The sequence below is a fragment of the Rhododendron vialii genome, chromosome 13a, assembly GCF_030253575.1.
Source record: "Rhododendron vialii isolate Sample 1 chromosome 13a, ASM3025357v1".
Lineage (NCBI taxonomy): Eukaryota > Viridiplantae > Streptophyta > Magnoliopsida > Ericales > Ericaceae > Rhododendron > Rhododendron vialii.
The window spans coordinates 7,563,413-7,582,782 of NC_080569.1; the positions used below are offsets into that span (position 1 = coordinate 7,563,413).

Below are 19,370 nucleotides of genomic sequence, written 5' to 3' on the forward strand. Positions count from 1 at the left end.
TTGTTGTGGGACGGAGATAGCTGTTGGTGTTGCTGGATGGTGGGGTGTGGTTGCTGCGGTGATCTGCGATCCCATTGACCAGATTTAGGAGTGTAGATCTGTTTCTGTAGGTTTTGGTTTGTGTTTTCTTGCATTTGTTTTTTGGGTTTCCTATCCCTGATGGTGCTGTTTCCTCCCCTTCGGGGGTTTCCTTTGGTTTGAATGTGCGTTTTTTCCTCGGTGAATGTTGTGCCCAGAAGATTTGTGTGTGGGAGTGGGGTACTTTCTTGCTGGCCTCTCCCTTGTGGCTTGATTCGCCCCTTATGTTGTGGGGATCTTGCTCTTTTTGATGTACTGTTTCTTCTATCAATGGAAACTCCAAACATTTTGGCAAAAAAATATATTGAAGATACAAAGTTTCCAGTAAAATACGGACGAAGAATCCAAAGTTGTATCGACGGAACATGACAAGAAAGTCTACTGTTGTGGTCGTTTGATTAGAAAGAAAATTATGTTGGAAAATGAAAATGAGAGAAAGTGAAGTGATGGAAGAGAAAATTTATTCTCTTCTATGTGTTTGATTAAAAAGAAGTTTTTTGTCAGAATTTTGAAAGAAAATGTGTATTGTTACTAACTTACCCTTAACATACAATGTGAATAATGATGGGAAATGAAAAATTATGGACATAACGGGAAGTGTCGTAAGAGATGACCACTTTCACAAGAATATAAGAATTTATTGTGCTTTTAGTAAGAAAATGAAAGCTATAAAGTCATAAGCTTAAATGAGTTGTACAAGAAAATTTTCTTTCTAGCACTTTCTACTATATTCATGCTAATCAAACACCAAAAATGTATCTTTTTTTCCCTTCTATTTTCTTTATTTCCTATCATTTTCATTCTTATAAAACGGACCAGAGACACGTATGGCCCCACCAATCACCAATATGTTGAGTCCACAATTTTGATGTTGAGATTGGGCTTGATATCCTTCATGGCTTCAACTCAATCTCCATTTATCTTTTCTGAAAGTTGAGAGCTTTGACAGAGATAGCGAACATGGAAAAGAAAAAGACAGAAAAGCCGATAAGCACTGCTACTGAAACTCCAAGCATCCCAGGGCCATAGCCAAAAGTAACTTCTATGTACTCTTTCACGGGGCCCTTAAAACCATGTCCTACGATCAATGTTTCCACATCCCCGAGCTGAGAGGTAATGATTCCCCGGAGGGTCCATGATATAGGACTAATGTAGTAAAACCAGATCCACCACACTGGGATACTCTGTATAAAGACAAAAGCAGTGGAAGAAGAAGAAAATCGTAAGTTGGTCACATTTAGAGAAAACAAGTGCGATTCTTCTGATGGATAAGAAGTCAGGGTCAGCTGGAGAAAAGTAATAAAAGCAATGAGGTTTTAACGTTCTGATTACAATTTCACATTGGAATTTAAAGCAACTTGTCGCATGAGAGAAATATGATACTTACCGGTTTTGGAATAAGGAAACCAGAGAGGAGATTCCATAGTGAGTAAAATGCAGAAGAAATAACCGCAGCCAAGTTTTGGGAAGGTGTAAGGCCAACGGCCATCATGCCGTAGAAAGTAAAGTACATGAAAGTGAGAAACATGAACAGTACATAGAGGAAAAATTTGCCTGCAATAGAGAAATTTATTCACGTCAATGCATTTCTATTTTATGTGATAAAAAAGGAACATCAAAATTGGCAGACTTAAAGTACACAGCCAATGACTATGCAAAGAGATACACTGAAAAAGTCAGCAGTGCTACGTTTCAATGGTTTAGGGACATTTGTGAGGAAATATAGAAGAGGTAATAGATTGATAAGGCAGACCAATTAAATAAAAAGCTAAGCTCCATTGACTAATAATCATGGCCACTGTGACTGGACTCAATAACAATGGGAATCACAGATAAAAAATTTGTCGCGGTTAATTTAGTCCATATGAAAAATATGGATAAATCATGAAAATTGCACACCATGCAGTTGAATCAGTTGTGTCTCTAAGTTAAATGCAGGCAAATAGCAGACACAGGATAAGCAGATTCCAGTTACCTGGATATAAGTTTGTTTGAACATGAATTTAAGCTGTGTCTGCCAAATGTCATTTTTCACTTCTTAAATATATACTTAAGTACTTAACAGGTCTCCATCACTATCCCAATGAAAACTCATAAATTCCATTTGCTTTAGTGTATAATTATTGCTTTACATGTACCCAAGAAAAAAAAACCTCACTATAAGAATCTGTGAATTCCGAAATATGATTTGCAGGAAGCTCTGCTGCATTACTCAAGGTAAATATTTTGGAAAAGTACCATTGTTATGTTGTTACCCGGAGTCAGAACTAGGAACTTTTTGGAAGAAAATAGTTCCTGCTAATTTTGCTTTTTAACTAGCCAAGTTATAGTCTGTACAGTGTCTTGTTGGGCGTACCATAAAGTCATAATTAGACGATTCTCTGTAATTATTCTATACTTGCCCTGTTAGTCCAGGACCGGGCACAAGGAACAGAATAACCAAGGGAAAGTTTAGGCAACTTTCTGACATGGAAAAGCTAGATGTTAAGAAGCTGTCAATTATATCCTTTTCCCGGTACCATGAACTTTATGTGGAAGGTAGGATCCCTTGTTCCTTCATAGTCCTAAGGGCAATGGTTTCCTTCTTAATCGAACAATTGATTTATATAAGGACAATATATTGGCAATAAAGAAGATCTATTATCTAAACTTAAAATAAAGAATATAAAAAAAACCAAAGAAGCCATGTGAAAAAGATCATACCGACTGTCCTTTCAAAATCCATCATGAAATATGTAATTAGACCAAATAAAATTGTCTGCACCGCAATGTATGGTATCTCCACAAGGCCCTGTCAAGAAAATTGAAGATATTTATTTCCTGTGCAAACTGTCATAGGGAAAATACTCTGACATTTTTACAAAGTCTGTATAGTGTTTGGGAAGATGAGAACCAGGAAATGATACGTGGTGCAGTCCAATTGACATGGCATAACAATTACCTTGCAAATTTCGTGAACAGTCTGTATGGTTTTGAGAAGGGTAAGTCGACGAAATTCTATGTGCACATCCCAGTAATTTGTCCGTTGGATGCAACATAATAGATTAAAACTACATTTTTACCCCTTACAATTGGTAATGGCTAGGTTTTACCAATAAAAACTTGACCTGGTCTCTATTATGACAACCAAGAATCTTTGCCAAACAAGCCATAGATATTTGATAGTGTGACGAAGATTTAATTTCATTTCTTGTTGACCATTTCCAAGGAATAGGTCAGATATAAATAATAATAGCTCTATTAAGTTCTCGGCAAGAAGTTCCTGAAAAGTAAAGCTCATTGGATACCACCATGCTAGAGATATGCAGGTGTAGCCTATACTCCCAATATTCGAATGAACACATTTCGGTTGAGGGCCTTCTATTTGCAATGACATACGCAACGAAACGGTATCAAGAACTAACCTGGGCTGCAGCATAAGGAAATGGGGAGTACATTCCAGCAGCTTTTTCTCTATAGAAAACAGTTCTCTCAATTGAAACTATTGGTTGTACGGATGACGCATTACTGACGCCAAGAAACAAGCATGAGGAATAAAGAGCTCCTAGGACCACATATAAGTTCTGAGTCGAGTCCCTGCACAAGATAAAATAGACAAGGTAAATTTTGGACACCGAAGATTGACAGTCCTAGGGAATGACAAGAAATCAATAACAATCATATTTGGAATGCCCTTGAATTCTAACAAATATTCACAAGGTAGGAATCTAATATAGGAGGCCAGGGTCAAATTATCCACACTTCCAAAGAAAAAACTGCTTGTGCCAAACATTTATCATTTTGTTTTTTGATAAGTTGCTCATTGTCAAACATTTGTAAGGCAAATGCTATAGCAAACTCATCATTTTCCAAATCTGACGTCTTCATACGGAAACACCTCACCTTCAGCTTCAAGAAAGCCTATCGAAGTCATTCCAAGTCTGTCATGGGCTACCATGTCCATGTATATTACCTATGTGTTTAATTATATATCTTCCCATACAAGAAACAAGTGAAAGATCATTTTTCAAAACTAGAAACAGAAGGAGGTGTTTCTTCCACAATGACCAATAACACTCTAGGCTCAAGAAAACAGCTACTGAGTACTGACTAAGTCATTTCAAGAGACTGGTAACCTGATTTCTCCAAGCATTGCCCGCCCTAGAGGGGCTATGTCGTTTTATGTATCTATGTGCAGATTAGAGACAAGTGGAAGATCATCCTTTAAAATTTGATATGGAAGGAAGGGACAGACAGCTGAAAAGTGTGTGCACAAAATAGAGAAATGGCTTTCAACACCAAGAGCAAAAACAAAATTACCTTTTATAACCAACCCCCCAAAATACTGTGCCAAGTATCAGTCCACTCAATGCAGTAAAGAATAATCTGACAACATTGTATGATGGACTTCTCCAATATACAATGTTTTGCTTCCATAGGCAAGATCTAAATTGGAAAAGTGCACTTTGAGAAAATGTCGTATCGAATTTTAAAGCTTCTGACTCAGGAGGTGGAATACTCATATGCTCAATGGAATCTTCAACATCCCTGGATTTTATACCACAAAACTAAACATTAAATACATCCACCATATAACTTAACAGCATTGTTTGTTTGAGTAGCACAAAAATGAACAGATATCACCTAAATTGTTGAGAATTCTTGTATATCTCAGCAAAGTCCTGGCCAATTCTCTGTTCAGCAGCAGGCGTACTGATCTCTAGCATCCAAGTTGCAGGATTGTAACCCATGGGAATAGGAGGGATTCCACAGATCCCCTGGGCAATGAAAGTATAAATGCAGATCAACACAAGTATTGGTATGAAAGATGGGTGTAGAAAGAGACTACAGAGTGATGACTGTGGTTGTATAGGAGTAGAAGTGTACAACAGAAGCATACCTGAAAATAGTTGATCATGGTTTGTGACTTCTCACCAAGCTTCCCGCCGTAGATTACTCGTCCTCCTCGTTTCATAAGAAGTAGCTGCCCAATGATGACCCAGTCAATGAAACCAGACTATTTTGTTACGCACAACTCAAACTGCTATCTTATGAATCTAAGTCTGGCTAACCTCATCAAATGCTTCAAATATATCAATGCTTGGTTGATGTATGGTGCACACCACAGTTCTTCCAGTATCAACAGTATTACGAACAGCTCGCATAACAATGGCTGCAGCTCTTGCATCAAGTCCAGACGTAGGCTCATCCATAAAAATTATGGAAGGATTTGCCACAAGCTCCACTGCAATTGTTAAACGTTTTCTTTGCTCCGTAGATAAGCCAGTGCTACCAGGCAAACCTACCAAAGCATCCCTTAGAGTGTCAAGCTCCACCAATAGCATCACTTCTTCAACAAACTCCTGCAGAACATGACAGTGCAAATGTGTTATGGAATAGTACAAAACAACTGAACAAGCAAGCTGTACCATAAGCTGATGGTACAACAGTGTTTAGTGGAACTAACATGTCTTTTTGCTTCGTCCACTTCCTTGGGAAGGCGAAGACAGGAAGAGAACAAGAGAGACTCGAAAACTGTCACTTGAGGGGAATGTATATCATTTTGTTCGACGTAACCAGAAATTCTTGCAAAAGTACGCTGTTCTTTTGGGTACCCTGAGATTTTAACGTCCCCTTCAATGTAGCCACCAGTTTTCCTACCCGCAAGGACATCCATCAAAGTGGTCTTACCAGCTCCACTTGATCCAACTAAAGCTGTAAGAACGCCAGGTGAGAATACTCCACTCACGCTGGATAAGAGTTGCAACTTCTTTTCTGGAATGCCTTGAATGCTCATTTCCTAAGACACAGGCAGATTGCTTTCATTGTGTGAAAAAAGAAAAAAGGCATGCAAAAGGAAACATTAAGAGCTTGTAAATTCCACCTTTGGCATGTCAACAAAGTAGTTGACGTTATGGAAAGTCAGTGTTAAGGGTTGAAATGGGAGAATCATTCCCCTTTGTTTCGGCCTTTCCTGGACGGTTCCAGTAACCTGGTTATTTCCTGCTCAATCATGTTCAACACATGTGAAATAAGTATTTGAGGAGAATGGTCCACTAAAGCAACAAACCAAAAAATTAAGGGAAATGCTAACCGCCACCCAATGGGAGGTGGATATCCTTCACATGTGTGTAAAAAGTGTATAAAAGGTATTGATGCATATAAAGTGCCTTGAAATTTGTGACGTGTTGAAATTCTAAACAGTGTCTTTATCTCCAGCTTAACCACTATCCATGTGTTGAGACACTAAATATGTCTTTATCTCCAGCTAGCTCCACTATCCACTGGGCAGTATTGGCATGAAACAAATTTATTGTCAGAGCAAAAGAGGATGTCTGACCACCATCTGCAGCTGAACTCTCTTCCATTGTGGCATTTGGTATCACCGTCTGGACATTCTTGATAGCTAAAGGAGAAAACACAAGAAACCAACAGTTATTGAAGATTACATGCATGAACGTTCCACACAGGCCGCATGACACTAAAACAGAATACAAAGCACATAAATGTTTGAGACATACGTTTGAGGTACGCCAGGGCCAAAGTCACCATGATATTGAAAAACACAGCATAAAGCAATAAAACGCCAACTCCGAGCCAATACCAGTAACCATCACTGGGTAGACCATATAATTTGAGGATGTTGTATCCAATTGTAGAGTTTCCAAAGGCAGATGTCTGCAAAGTCATAGTGACAAAAGGTAACCAGATCAGTATGGCTATTATTCTGAAGAAAGAAAGTACAGTTGTCCAGGGGTCCTATAAGCACATGGTTAAAGCATCCAACTTAAAATCAACTGGCAATGAGTGGAGAGGCTACCCAAGCTCATATACTAGTTTTGGAGGTTATAATTAACCAATGTGGGACAAGCCCCAACGCTCCCCCACACGTGCGACCACTGACCCGCATGTGAAGAGGTAAACAAACAATTCATAACATTGGGATCAAAATGAAACAATGTGCACTTATGGCTCAAACAACTGGGCAAGCCTAGCTCTGATACCATGTTAAAGCATCCAACTCAAAATCAATTGGCAATGAGTGAGAGGCTGCCAGGCTTGTAGAGTAGATTTGGAGGTTATAATTAACCAATGTGGGACAAGCTCTAACACACACCTTCATCCATCTTGTTGCAGTAAACTCGTTTACAGCAATTGCACGTTGCCCGTAGGATAATGGTGACAACCAAAATGCCCAAGACCACCATGGCTTGATCATGTCTGAGGTAAGAGGAACTCCGTCAACTAAAACGTAAGGTATTCGTAGAAGACATCGGATGAAAACTAAACAAGCCTTACCTTTTGGGATGATAAATCCGCCCAACAGGAATATAGCTAGCAATGAAGCTGACCCAAATGTATTGGCAATGATCATATCACGTGCAAGAGAAGCCATCATCCGGAACAGACCCAATGCCATTTGGTGTATTGAGAAGAGTAGGAACATATAGCGGAAAAACCTGTAACATTTAAGTGCTGTTGATGAGTATGAAGAAAATATAAATAGACATCTGAAAGATAGTTGTGGCCAAACAAGAGATACCTCCCCGCACCAGGTGCAAAACCAACGGTGTAGTATACAACACAAGACCATACAATAGCTTCAATGACTGAGTAAGGTACACGCAGAATCCAACTAGTAATGGACCAAGCCCAGGCAGGATGAAAGAAATTATCTCTTTGCTTGTAAAAAACAGGAAGTCTAAATATCATAAGAGGCAGCTCAGAGAATCCATTGAACATCATATGCACCAGTGCAAAAAACAGACAAGAAAGATAGAGGCTTCCATTTATCTCATCCGTTGGATGTATTCTTGTTCGCGAAAACACCGTACATGTCACAAACCCTACAAATGCAACCTGTAAAATATGAACTACAAAAAATTAGAAACTCTCTTTATGTGAATTCAAGGAAGAGAAGATGTACAGTTTGAGGTGCAAAGACTATACACCTAGTGGAGATTTGTCGAATAACTGTTAAATAATAAAAGCATCACCTCTTCTGTCTAAGATACACTATCAATAAGGGGAGAGAGAGAGAGAGAGAGAGAGAGAGAGAGAGAGAGAGAGAGAGAGAGAGAGAGAGGAATAGAAGTGATTTATGATGGAAAAATAGCATGATTCGGCATGCAGTACTAAGCAAAAGTGGCAAACTAGCATGACGTAAATACATTCAGACTGTTAAAATTTAGCCTACCAACTTGACGTTGCAGGTTCGAGCACAGCGACATCCACTTGGGGCATACGGCCAAAGTTGAGGTTTGTATCCACTTTACCCCTCCTAAACACCCATTATGAATGTTATCAAGGCGTACTATTTCTTTAGCAATAACTAAAGACTGAAAAAACAGATAGAGCTAAACACTACCTAGAGCCTTGAGGCTTCCGTATCATCTTTTATAATTTGGGTCACAGTATCAGACGAATAATTAGAAAATGACTTTGCATCCACTTGTGTGAACAAGTGGCCCTTGACAAAGCTCAATGAAAGAAACGGATTCATGTAACTTTTCTCTATCTGGTCAACTGATTAAGTGCACAAAGTCTAAGATTATTGAGTTTAAATTTACAAGTAGAAAAGATGTTACATGTTTTGCTGCAAACGAGATAATTCAATAGCCACTTACTGATGCTCAAACTATTGTTTAAAAATGTGTTTCCTTGTCATTTCCTCACATTTGAACTTTGAAGGTTAGAAATGTGGACAGTATCCTAGTGGTTAAATTTAACAGTGTAAGGAATAAGTACTGGCAATCGTTCTGTGTAAACCAAACCAAACCAAACCAAACCGAGCCTTACGTCCCAACACAGATTCATAGTTTCTCCAAGGGAATCCAGAATGACAAGTTGAAAAAACAGACTCAGGTGATCCAATCTCCTGTGAACACAAAAATGATTATCAACTTCGAGATTTGAGTCAATTACAGAACTAGGCTAGGACCATACAGGGCAGTTGTCTGCCACAGATATAGCTTAGGCAATTTAATACACAACTTTGATTGCCCAAGACTCCAAGGTCTCCAAACAGACTGTACTATTAATGCTATGCAAGTAGCTAAGGAAAAAGAAAAAAGCTTGGGCGTATAGAGTGAAAAAGTGTTACGGAACTATATGTTCATCCTCCGGGACATAAAAAAGTACGGTCGGATGTGATTGGGTACCCAAGCACATTCATGTACTTAACTGTCTGCAAGGTGTTTTGTGCTGAACAAAGAATATATCTACTCAATTCAGCGATTAATAAAAAAAAAATTGCCTTTCAAAAAAAATACACACACACACACAATGCTTCAGCTAAGGTCGCCCTTAGACCTAGAAAATGCGGACGTCAACTCATAGCCGTTGGATTGTGTTTTCAATGGTCCAGATCTGCTGATGGTCATAAACCATTTATGACCATCAGCAGATCCGGACCATTGAAAACACAATCCAACGGCTGACAAGCGATGTCCACATTTAACAAGTATAAGGGCGCCCTTATAGGGAGGGCTGTGTGTGTATGTATGTATATGTATATATATACACACACACACACACTCTAACACCTCTTTGCAGCTGAATATTCTCAAAACTGAGTTTGAGAAGATATATCTTAAGTAGGTACACCATCTTTCATTATACATGGTCATCTATAAAAAAAAAAAGGGCACATGAGTTCATAGACGTGGAAGGTAAAGAATACCTGGCATGTCCTGAAAATATAAAGGAAACGATGTCTCCTAATCAGAAGCAATTCTCGTGAAAAGCATGTGTTGAAAAGCTCCCTCTTCGATACAGAGAACTTTGTCTTTGCCAGAGCTGATGGATGATTCTTGGATTTATCATATGGAACAGAGAGAGAGGACTTCAAATACATTCCATATTTGGAATTTTTAAATGCTTCTGCAATTTCTGAGACAGGAACAAATGTATATGGTTTTGAAGAATCAGCCCAGTACTGTGCTTGATCCTTTCTTGAGGTTACCTAGAAATGAAATAAGATTAGAAGCTAGGAAAGCATCAAAATGAAGTGTTCTTTAGCAAAAACTACCTCTTGAAGGAAATCTGCAACTCCCTTACGAGGTGGCAACCGAAAACCTAACGATCCAAAGAAATCTAATACTTCTTCCCGAGGACCTTGATACACCAAGTATCCTTCTGACAATAATACCAGATCATCAAACAGATCAAATGTCTCAGGTGCAGGCTGAAGAAGAGCCATTAAAACTGTAGCCTCCATTTGGTGAACGAAATTCCGTACACAGTTGACAATTTGGAATGTTGTAGAGCTATCAAGTCCAGTTGAAATTTCATCCATAAAAAGGGTTTTTCTTGGCCCAACAATCATTTCTCCTACATCAGTATAACATTAGTCAGCTAGTATTGATAATGAATCGTCTGACAAAGACAGCGTTACAGTACTTCCTCTGAAGTCTAAGCATAAGAGTGTACAAGCTTCTTTAATTTGGATGTCACCCCACACTAAAGGAATATCATGATCGCCAGGTGAGCATACGAATTGGGATCTGAACCTCAGACCACAGCAACAAAGAAAGGCAACAGGATACAAACTGGCTAAGTTGTATCGATGGCTGAAGCATTCATACTCGTTCCAAAAAGCTGAAAATCCTAGACAAGACCCCATCGTCTACTGCACTAGCTACACTAGAATGATAAAACTAAGCTTATACTTCCATTTCTTTCCGGTCATCCTCCTACTTTTTTTCAATAGGGGATTATCCGTCTACTTTAAAAAAATGATAAAGTACAACTCAAAATTTATTCAGGCCATGCACTGTAGTCTTACCATTGATTTCTTGATCTATATTTACTGCTCATAAGGGACCTTATTCTGCAGGGAAGCCATTAAAACAAATCGAGTCACCATATTTGATTTCACCCAATGATCTCATATGCTTCAAAACTTTGACAACTATGACCTAGTCACCTTGTCATGATGGTTCTAGGTCATCTAGATAGTAGAAGAAGAAGTAAACTAAAGATGACATTTGAGAGCAAACTGGACAAACCGAACATAAATTATAAATATCAATGCAATTGGCTAAATTACATTTCACATGCATCTTAAATTATGAATTCTGTCCAGATACTAAAGACCGTTTTCCCGATGACAGCACCCTGGAAATACTACATGACTATAGCTGCACATAGTCTTATTAAATATCTGGACCATGAACAACCATAGTGCTATGACCATGTATTCTTCACATTCTTAGCAGTTTCATTTCTTCAAGGTCCTATCCATAAAACAAAAATCATGAATATCCCTCCACTGCAAAGGGTATGGGAGCTAATCGTGCATATTTGACAGCATTTAAACGTGAGAAAGTGAAAAATATGAATCGAAGAGTTCACGAATAAGCAGAGAGAGAGAGACCTGTAGTAACTCTCTTTCTCTGGCCACCTGAAACACCCCTAAGCATATCATTACCAACAATTGTATCCGAACACACATCAAGGCCAAGCACTTTCAAGACATAATCCGTCGAGACACTATTCTTTCTACCACCAACAGATGATGCCTGAACAATCACATTTTGAGCAGAAACATTACAAACTGTGTAGTTCATTTGTAATCTAAATTAAAGCCCTGGTAAATTCAAAAACAACAAAAGTTTATGATTGCAACCTTCATAAAAGCATCAATTTCAGGACTTGGGCGTATATTCTTTTCCTTCTCTAAACGAGTAAGATCCTCCATATATCCTGCAAATGAGAGATTAGACGAAAAGAAAGAATTCATTATACCGCGAATTATGGCCTAAACCCCAAAATTGCGCCCCCTCAAATGCCCTCGCATAATCAATTAACAAATTTTGGCCAAGTCACATAAGTTCCTCATTGAGACGGACAAGCAGTGGATACCATTGCTTTCAATGTGTTCCCTTCAAATCTTTCAGTGTCTTAATCTTTACAGGATTTAGAATCACGTTCGCAGGAGGAGTTCAACATTAATCATTTATGAAGAGGTTACGAAAAGGTAAACAAATGGACAGCCTTATGAATCATAAAAGTTCCAAAGGTATGTCCAAAAACTACTAACGAACTAAGAGCATCTACAAACTCGAGCAAAATTGAAGGAACAAAAAAACAAAATAAAAATCCAAGACTCAAGAGGTCAGCTAAGTTTCATGAACATGAGGCAAGTGGAGTGGTAGGCAACATGTACTCCCATGCATTTGACAGGTGTTTAAACCTCACTAACTACTACTACTTTCGCCAAGCAAAAAAAAAAAAAAAAAAGTTTCATGAACATGAGATGAAATATACATTGTAAGCTAGATATTTACTCTTTCTACTCTCTCTCCTTCCTTAAGATAAACATAGCCTTCCCTACTCTATCTTGGTTGAGTCCGATCAATCAAGTCATTTAGCTCGGTTGCTAACTTAACCATCAAAGTGCACACTGACCACATCCCATTGGCCGGTTTGTCTCTGACTGCTTCGTGTTTTTGCAAGTGAAGGAGACAATCGGTGAAGTCAAACAAAGTAAGTCAAGGTCCAGGGCTAGTCAAAGTACTAAATCCTGTTACAAGTAGTGGCACGAAATAAGCCCCCACTAGAAGGGTAATTGAAAAGTATCTATCTATCTATAATACCAAACCCTAATAAACCGATGCATTGTAAACACTTAACATATGTGCCATTAAGCTGTAGCAATACATCCGAGAAAATTTGTAAATGACTGTTGGAAAACTGTGGCACAGTTAAATTCTACCCCTTTTGCCTATTGGCAAGCCTTATAAAGGCGGCGCTGACCGCAATTTATCAAGCTCTCTGGCATTGACTAAAATGAACGCATATCCTGATAATAAATTAGGCAAATATGGTACTGCTTGACAAATGCAGCAAGGAAGATACCGAATCTACAAACACAAAGAACTCGCATTTGCTAAATGACAAGATATTAGGGTAGGATGGATTCAATGTTTAGAGCAGTGTTGATGAGAGACATTAGATTCCCTCCAAAATCTAATTGTAGACTACTGAACCACTACAGAATCTATATAAACTTTTGCTTTGTCAATTAGAGCAACAAACCTGCAAATCCTCCGCCACCACCTTCAAATCTAGCAGCAAAATCCAAAGTTTCTCGAACAGTTAGTTCCGCTATGTGGGTATCTGTTTGACTTATGTAAGCAGAAGTCCTCTGAACGCAAAAATCATCTAGTTTCTCACCATTGTAGGTAACATTACCGGTTTTCTGAAACCAAACATTAAAATTATTATCTGAGAAGATCTTCAAAGTTAGTAGGAATTCTTAGTAAATTCCCAATATAGTCGTTCCTTCACATTTTATACAGGTAATCCTCCCTTTTGAAAAAGTACATTAAATTTCAAACCGATTGATGTCTCATCACAATGTCGAGAAGGCCCAATGTTATGTCATACATTGCTTAAGACAACCCAAAAGATCATTCACCCTGAGTCAAAAGTTCAAATCAAATGCAGAGTGTTGAACTCTATCCTACTCCATCAATTTTAACCCATGAACTTTGGCCATCTCTCCGAATTGATTTCAAGGGTCTGATTCAAGCGATTGGAATGTGAGGATTTCTCAAGTGGGCTTTAAGTGGCCGGCCATAACTGTTGTCCTGAGATTTACATAATGCAGTAGGACAACAGTTGTGGCCGGCCACTTAAACTCCTCTTGAGAAATTCTCTCATTCCAATCGCTTGAATCAAACCCTTGAAATCTACCATCTAATATGACTCGGCTCTTGCTAATGATAATATACGGAAAGAATTCTAGTCCCTGTTAATGTTTATATACATTCAGAATACAGTACCTGAACAACGAAGTGAACCTGCTAAGAGCATCTCCAGCCTACCTTTTTTTAACTCAAACTCAAAATTTGAGTAAAAACACCCTAAAATCCACTACTTCTGAACTAAAATTTATGTCAAATTGAGTTTTACTCAAATCAATAGGGACTCCAATATTCACTCAAATTTTACAAGAGAAAATTAGTATCCCTTTGTGAGTTTATACTTGTGCTTAGATTTGAATTTGTTCATTGAAATATTTCGTACCAAACGAAGCTTTTAGTAAAAGTACAAGTAACGGCCGGAGATTCCCTGACAAACCAGACAACACCAGGATTGAGTATACAATCCAATCGACAAACCAATCAATATACTGCAATAAATTAATCAAGAATGAAAAGAATAGTCAATTAACCCTACATGACTGTCCAAACACGTGATGCGCCCGTGCACAAACTGTACTAACCTTCAAGCCAGGGTCGAGCTTTCCCGCCAGAGCTAAGAGCAATGTGGATTTACCAGAACCCGGAGGGCCCAATAGTAGAGTCATCCTGGCAATAGCCGAAAAATAAAAATACACATATCATGCATGCATAACAAGTTAACAACCTGACCGAATGGAATTCAAATTATTTTTCCCAGCCAGAGTGTGAATATGGTACCTCAACTGAACTAAGCAATAGGTAACTTCTTCAAATGTACGTATTTTTCTATTTTAATTTGGTTTTATCTTTTCATTTAAATGCCCACCGAACAAATTATGTAGTCTCTTTACAAAGACGATGAAGACTAGGAAGTAGATGTGTAATTTGAAGTATAGGTTATGTACATGCTGGAAAGGGAAATCCCCTAGGGCGTTCCGCACTACAGGCCGTCCATTTTGGCACGGGAACTTAGATTTAATTCGAGCTCCTATTGATTTGACAATCCATTGATCGAATTAAAATCCAAGCACTCCAGAGATGAAGAAACCGAATCTGCTCTATAGGGGGCTGTAGGACACCCCGCCCTACAGGATCCCTCGGTGCCCTCATAAGCTTCACAAAACATTAGATTTAGGAGGAAATTATATATTCTCTACTCTTTAGTCCAATTTCGCTTCTTTTATAAGTCAATTTACACGGGAGGGTTAATATTTTCAAGTTTCAATTGTAATACGTTCGAAAATTTCCCTGAAAATGTTTTTGGACCAGAGATGCTCTAAGCATCAGTGATTGTGTAGCGTCATGTGTGTACTACAATGCTAAATCCTTATACGGCATAGGACAAAGGTTACGGAGGGAAAAATAAAAGAAAAATTTCAAAATGACACTTGAACTTTCACTTCAATGCCACCGAAACATCTAAACCTTCAAAATTCCTAAAAGCATTTGCCGTTTGCTTCCATCCATTTTCTTTACAAATCAATTGATGTGACTCATTTCTGACATTAAAAGGCCCCACTAAACATGTTAAGAAGTGAACTCAATGCACACAATCACAACTCATGCCAACCACTTTTGGAGGGAAATCGGGAAACCTAACCTAATTCATTGCCCTCCAATTCTCTCACTATAAGTATCCATTCTCTCTCACTACTCTCACTATCAGTCTCCATTCTCTCTCACTACTCTGTAACCTCTCTTCAACACCAAACCTTCCCCTCCCTCCATGAAAAGCACTCAGAGTTCAACCATGAAGAGCACTGACAGTTCAAGCATGAAGACCACTGATAGCTCAACCATGGACGGCAAACCCTGCATTCTCTACGGCAGTGAGCGTATGATTCGCACTTCACGGACTGATGCAAATCCTGGTGGAAGAACTCTTAACTTCCTGGTGGAAGAAGAGAACGTGTTTTGTTAGTTTTTAGGTTGAAGGGTAGGGTTTGATGTAAGAATGTAGGTTTAGTACTCTTTTGCCCCCTGTTTTAACGTCAGAAATAATATTGACACTCTAAAAATTGATGCAGGCACTTCAAAATCAGTGTGACTTTAAAGTCACTTTCTTTTGTATTTTAAAATGCCTGCATCAATTATTGGAGTATCAATATCATTTCTCTTTAATGTAAGCAATATATTATGCTTATCTATGAAATGATGTCTTAATGGTTAGATTTTTTTTTTTTTTGGTCAAAAACAGATTATTATTTGGTACCAAGCACCACTATTTAGTGAGAAAAAATTCAGTTCAATCAATGAATAATAGCTAATTCTAACTGGTACACTAATTCATACCCAAAACAAGTGATACTCTGAAAGTGAAGTAGGGTTGGCATGGGTTGTGATTGTGTGTATTGAGTTCACTTCTTAACATGTCTAGTGGGGCCCTTTAACATTAGAAATGAGCTACATCAGCCTATTTGTGAAGAAAATGGGTGGAGGCTAACGACAGATGCCTCAATTTGAAGATTTTACAAGTCCAGGTATTTAATTAAAATAAAGTGAAGTTCAGATTTTTCGGTAATATTAGAGTGAAAATTTGAGTGCCACTTTGAAATTTTCTAAAAAACTAAACATCAAAGAAGTGAACGATAAAATTAGTCTTCTAAAAAATAGTTCGCAAAAACTAGCACAAAGTTCTGGGTTTATTAAAAAAAAAATTGATCTGCGTTAAGAATGTATTGCTAAATTCCACACTTCTAGTGCACCTAATTGCTTGTTCGCAAACAACACGAGCAAATCATAGAAACCACTTTAGTGTGAAACTTTGTCAGGTGGAAACCCAAAGTTTCCACCACCTCCGTGTGTAGGTCATACCATGATATTATAGTAATTCGAACCATTCATTTTGTAGAATCTATAGTGTATTCTAAAAAAATATCAGCTTGGTCAAATATCGGTACGTATATAAAAAATCTGGTTTATAAAATGGACCATCATGAAAAGTTTCACTTTAAACTTATTAACCATCCATTTTATAAACCAAAATTCAAATTTTAATGTATCTATCGATGTCTGATTAACTTGATTTTTTATGTGTGTATACTACTTAACGAATCCTACAAGATAAATGGTTCAGAATTCTACAATAAATCCATGTTGGGGCCGGTGGTCTTAGGTGGAAAGAATTTAAACCCTTTTGCTTTTAGTTTTAGAGATAAGCAACCAAAAAAAGCTTAAACATCAGGTCCATCCCCATTCCCGTGACGACCATATCTCGGGCACTCAGCCACGAGACTCACGATTCTGTTACACGGAGTAATCGTAGGAGTGAAGAACTCTATTACCTTCCCGGTTTCACAAACCCACTGATGTCGTTCAAGATTGTGAAACGATGCCTCTTTGGGCGGAATATACGCAAACCAGTTAATATACGCTGCACTCAGTTGAAACCAGTTCGCAATGGTCAGATATCATGGAATCAATTCGATCGGTTTTAAACTTGAAAACGAGTGAGAGAGAACACGCTACCTCGATGTGATTACGAACATTGTTGACTAGAGTAGGCAAAGCTCTCGAGCCGACTTGAACATTGACAGAGATATCCAGGTTCTCGAACCGCACTTCGACTTTCGGAACCTCTATTCCAGCTCTGTCTCACAATCAAAGATAAACGCACAGACTAATCAATAAAACTCAAATTGAATAGCAATCGATTAGAGTTTCACAAGCTAATCTACAAACGTGATTTATACACAGAAACTAATCGCTAAAATTCAGATTAATTAGCAATCAATTAGAATTTCACAGACTAATCTACAAATGTGATTCAGATAATTCTCGATTCAATTTCTATAGAACGCATACAAAATCTCTGTACCGAGAATGAATGCTGATCCTCTGTACCGAGAAATCTCGCACCGTTGGATCGCATACAAATATTAGTAATAAACAAAAAGTTCCTCACACAATCCAATCTGAGATTCCTTGGTAGGTACAGAGGTTTCTCGATACAGAGGATCGTTATCGTTCCAAAATCACCAGTAAGTTTGCATACACAATTAACAATCAGAGATCGATCGTTTGAAGCCGTTTAAAAGGCAATCATGGAAATCAATTACTACATCACGAAAACTTCTAAATCAGGATGAAATTATTTACTCCTGATGCATTGAACCTAATAATTGATAGTAGCTACGTAAAAAGGAATAAAAATCAATAAACATGTAGAAAGTCTTGCGTAAACGGACATGCATACAGTTCAATGGACGAACATATACATATACATATGAATGTGTATGTAGAGAGAGAAACAGAGTGTGATGACGGATTCACCTATCGAGTCGTTCTTTGATGGCAGAGAGGAGCTTGTAATTGTCCTGGTCAGCGGTAGCCAAGGCCCTCTTGACGACGAGCTCGCGGTTGGGACGGTCCAGTTTCCTGACGTCGACCGTCTCCGTCCTCTCTTCCCCGCTGTCCGACTCGGACGCCGTCCGCCGCAGCAACGCGAAGTTCGTCCGCTTCTGCGACGGCAGCCTCGCCAGCGCCGCCCACAGGAGCTCTTCCTCGTCCTGCCTCACCGACTCCGCATTTGACGCCCGAGCGAACCCCCCCTCGATCCCTGCCTCCACGTCCAGTTCGAAGTACTCCGTCCCGTCCGACGCTGCCATTCCCTCTCTCTCTCTCTTTCTCGCTCTCTCTCTAGAACCAATTACTCTCTCTCTATACTCTCACTCCCCTAACAAACCTCTGCATGTGAGAGGTGGGGATTGGGACGAAGCCCGGGGTTATAGGGGACGACCCCTAACAGAATTGGGGACTCCTGGTGCCCTGGTGGCCCGGGAAGTTTTGAAGGCGTTGAAATGACGGAATTGTCCCTGGAGTCTCAAGTTAGTTGGGATTTACAATTACAAGCATTTGCCCTGTTCTCGCTCTATCAGTAGCAAGGCATCCTAATTGATCTTTTGGACACGTGTTAAACTTCCACGTAAACCGAATGGTCATTTTCATCACTACTCCATTTTTCGCACGTGTATTAAGAGAATTTGTGAGGAAATTGATTTTCACTTTCTCTTTTTTTTTTAGTAAATGCACTCTTTCTTTTTTTTAGTGGAAAAATTACATATAAAAATTTTCCTGAATGACAAAAAACGAAGCGCATTATCGAAAAAATATAGTGTGAAAATCACTGCCCATTAGCAAAGGCGAATCGCGCTTTGATGAGTTGCAATGTAGGACCGATAAAAGCATATGCAAGTTTAGCAAATAGACTCCGGAAATGGCAAGAGCAATGTTTTGTTTTTTTTGTTTTTCTTTCAAATTGTAACATTAGCGGGGTTAGTAAGGGATATTAGAGTTAGCACAGGAGAATTCAGATGCTATTCATAACTCTGGCCCCCAAAATCCCGTCCCTCATGGGACTCGAACCTTGATCACCACGGGGGGAGAGAGATGATAAATTACCAACTTGAAGTGGTTCTCCCATTGTTAGCTGTACTATTTTCGTAGCAAAACTTAGTGAAAATCGTTGTGTTAAGGCCATCCACAGTGGCATAATCAAAAACAAATTATTTTTAAAGTTAACAATATTGAGGTAAAATATGGCTCACAATGGTATAATCAAACTTAACAACATTCTTAGAAATAATCAAATTTTGGGTTTTGGATAACCAAAACTAGCAACCT

The 19,370-nt window shown here is 38.7% G+C and overlaps 1 protein-coding gene across 1 annotated transcript; it reads right to left on the bottom strand.

Annotated features, from left to right (window-relative positions):
• Positions 1–680: 680 nt before the first annotated feature.
• Positions 681–18,403, bottom strand: LOC131314316 (ABC transporter G family member 31). Its single transcript, XM_058342863.1, has 24 exons — positions 18,021–18,403; positions 17,217–17,337; positions 17,033–17,121; positions 14,291–14,375; positions 13,099–13,261; positions 11,687–11,763; positions 11,435–11,579; positions 10,088–10,389; positions 9,740–10,021; positions 7,601–7,917; positions 7,357–7,517; positions 7,175–7,278; positions 6,579–6,735; positions 6,398–6,463; positions 5,942–6,060; positions 5,525–5,857; positions 5,130–5,420; positions 4,958–5,041; positions 4,702–4,835; positions 4,378–4,605; positions 3,483–3,654; positions 2,782–2,869; positions 1,466–1,632; positions 681–1,262 (listed from the first exon to the last, which is right to left on the bottom strand). The coding sequence occupies exons 1-24, from the start codon at positions 18,353–18,355 to the stop codon at positions 996–998; spliced, it is 4,287 nt and encodes a 1,428-aa protein (XP_058198846.1). The 5' UTR covers positions 18,356–18,403; the 3' UTR covers positions 681–995.
• Between the last annotated feature and the right edge of the window lie 967 nt (positions 18,404–19,370).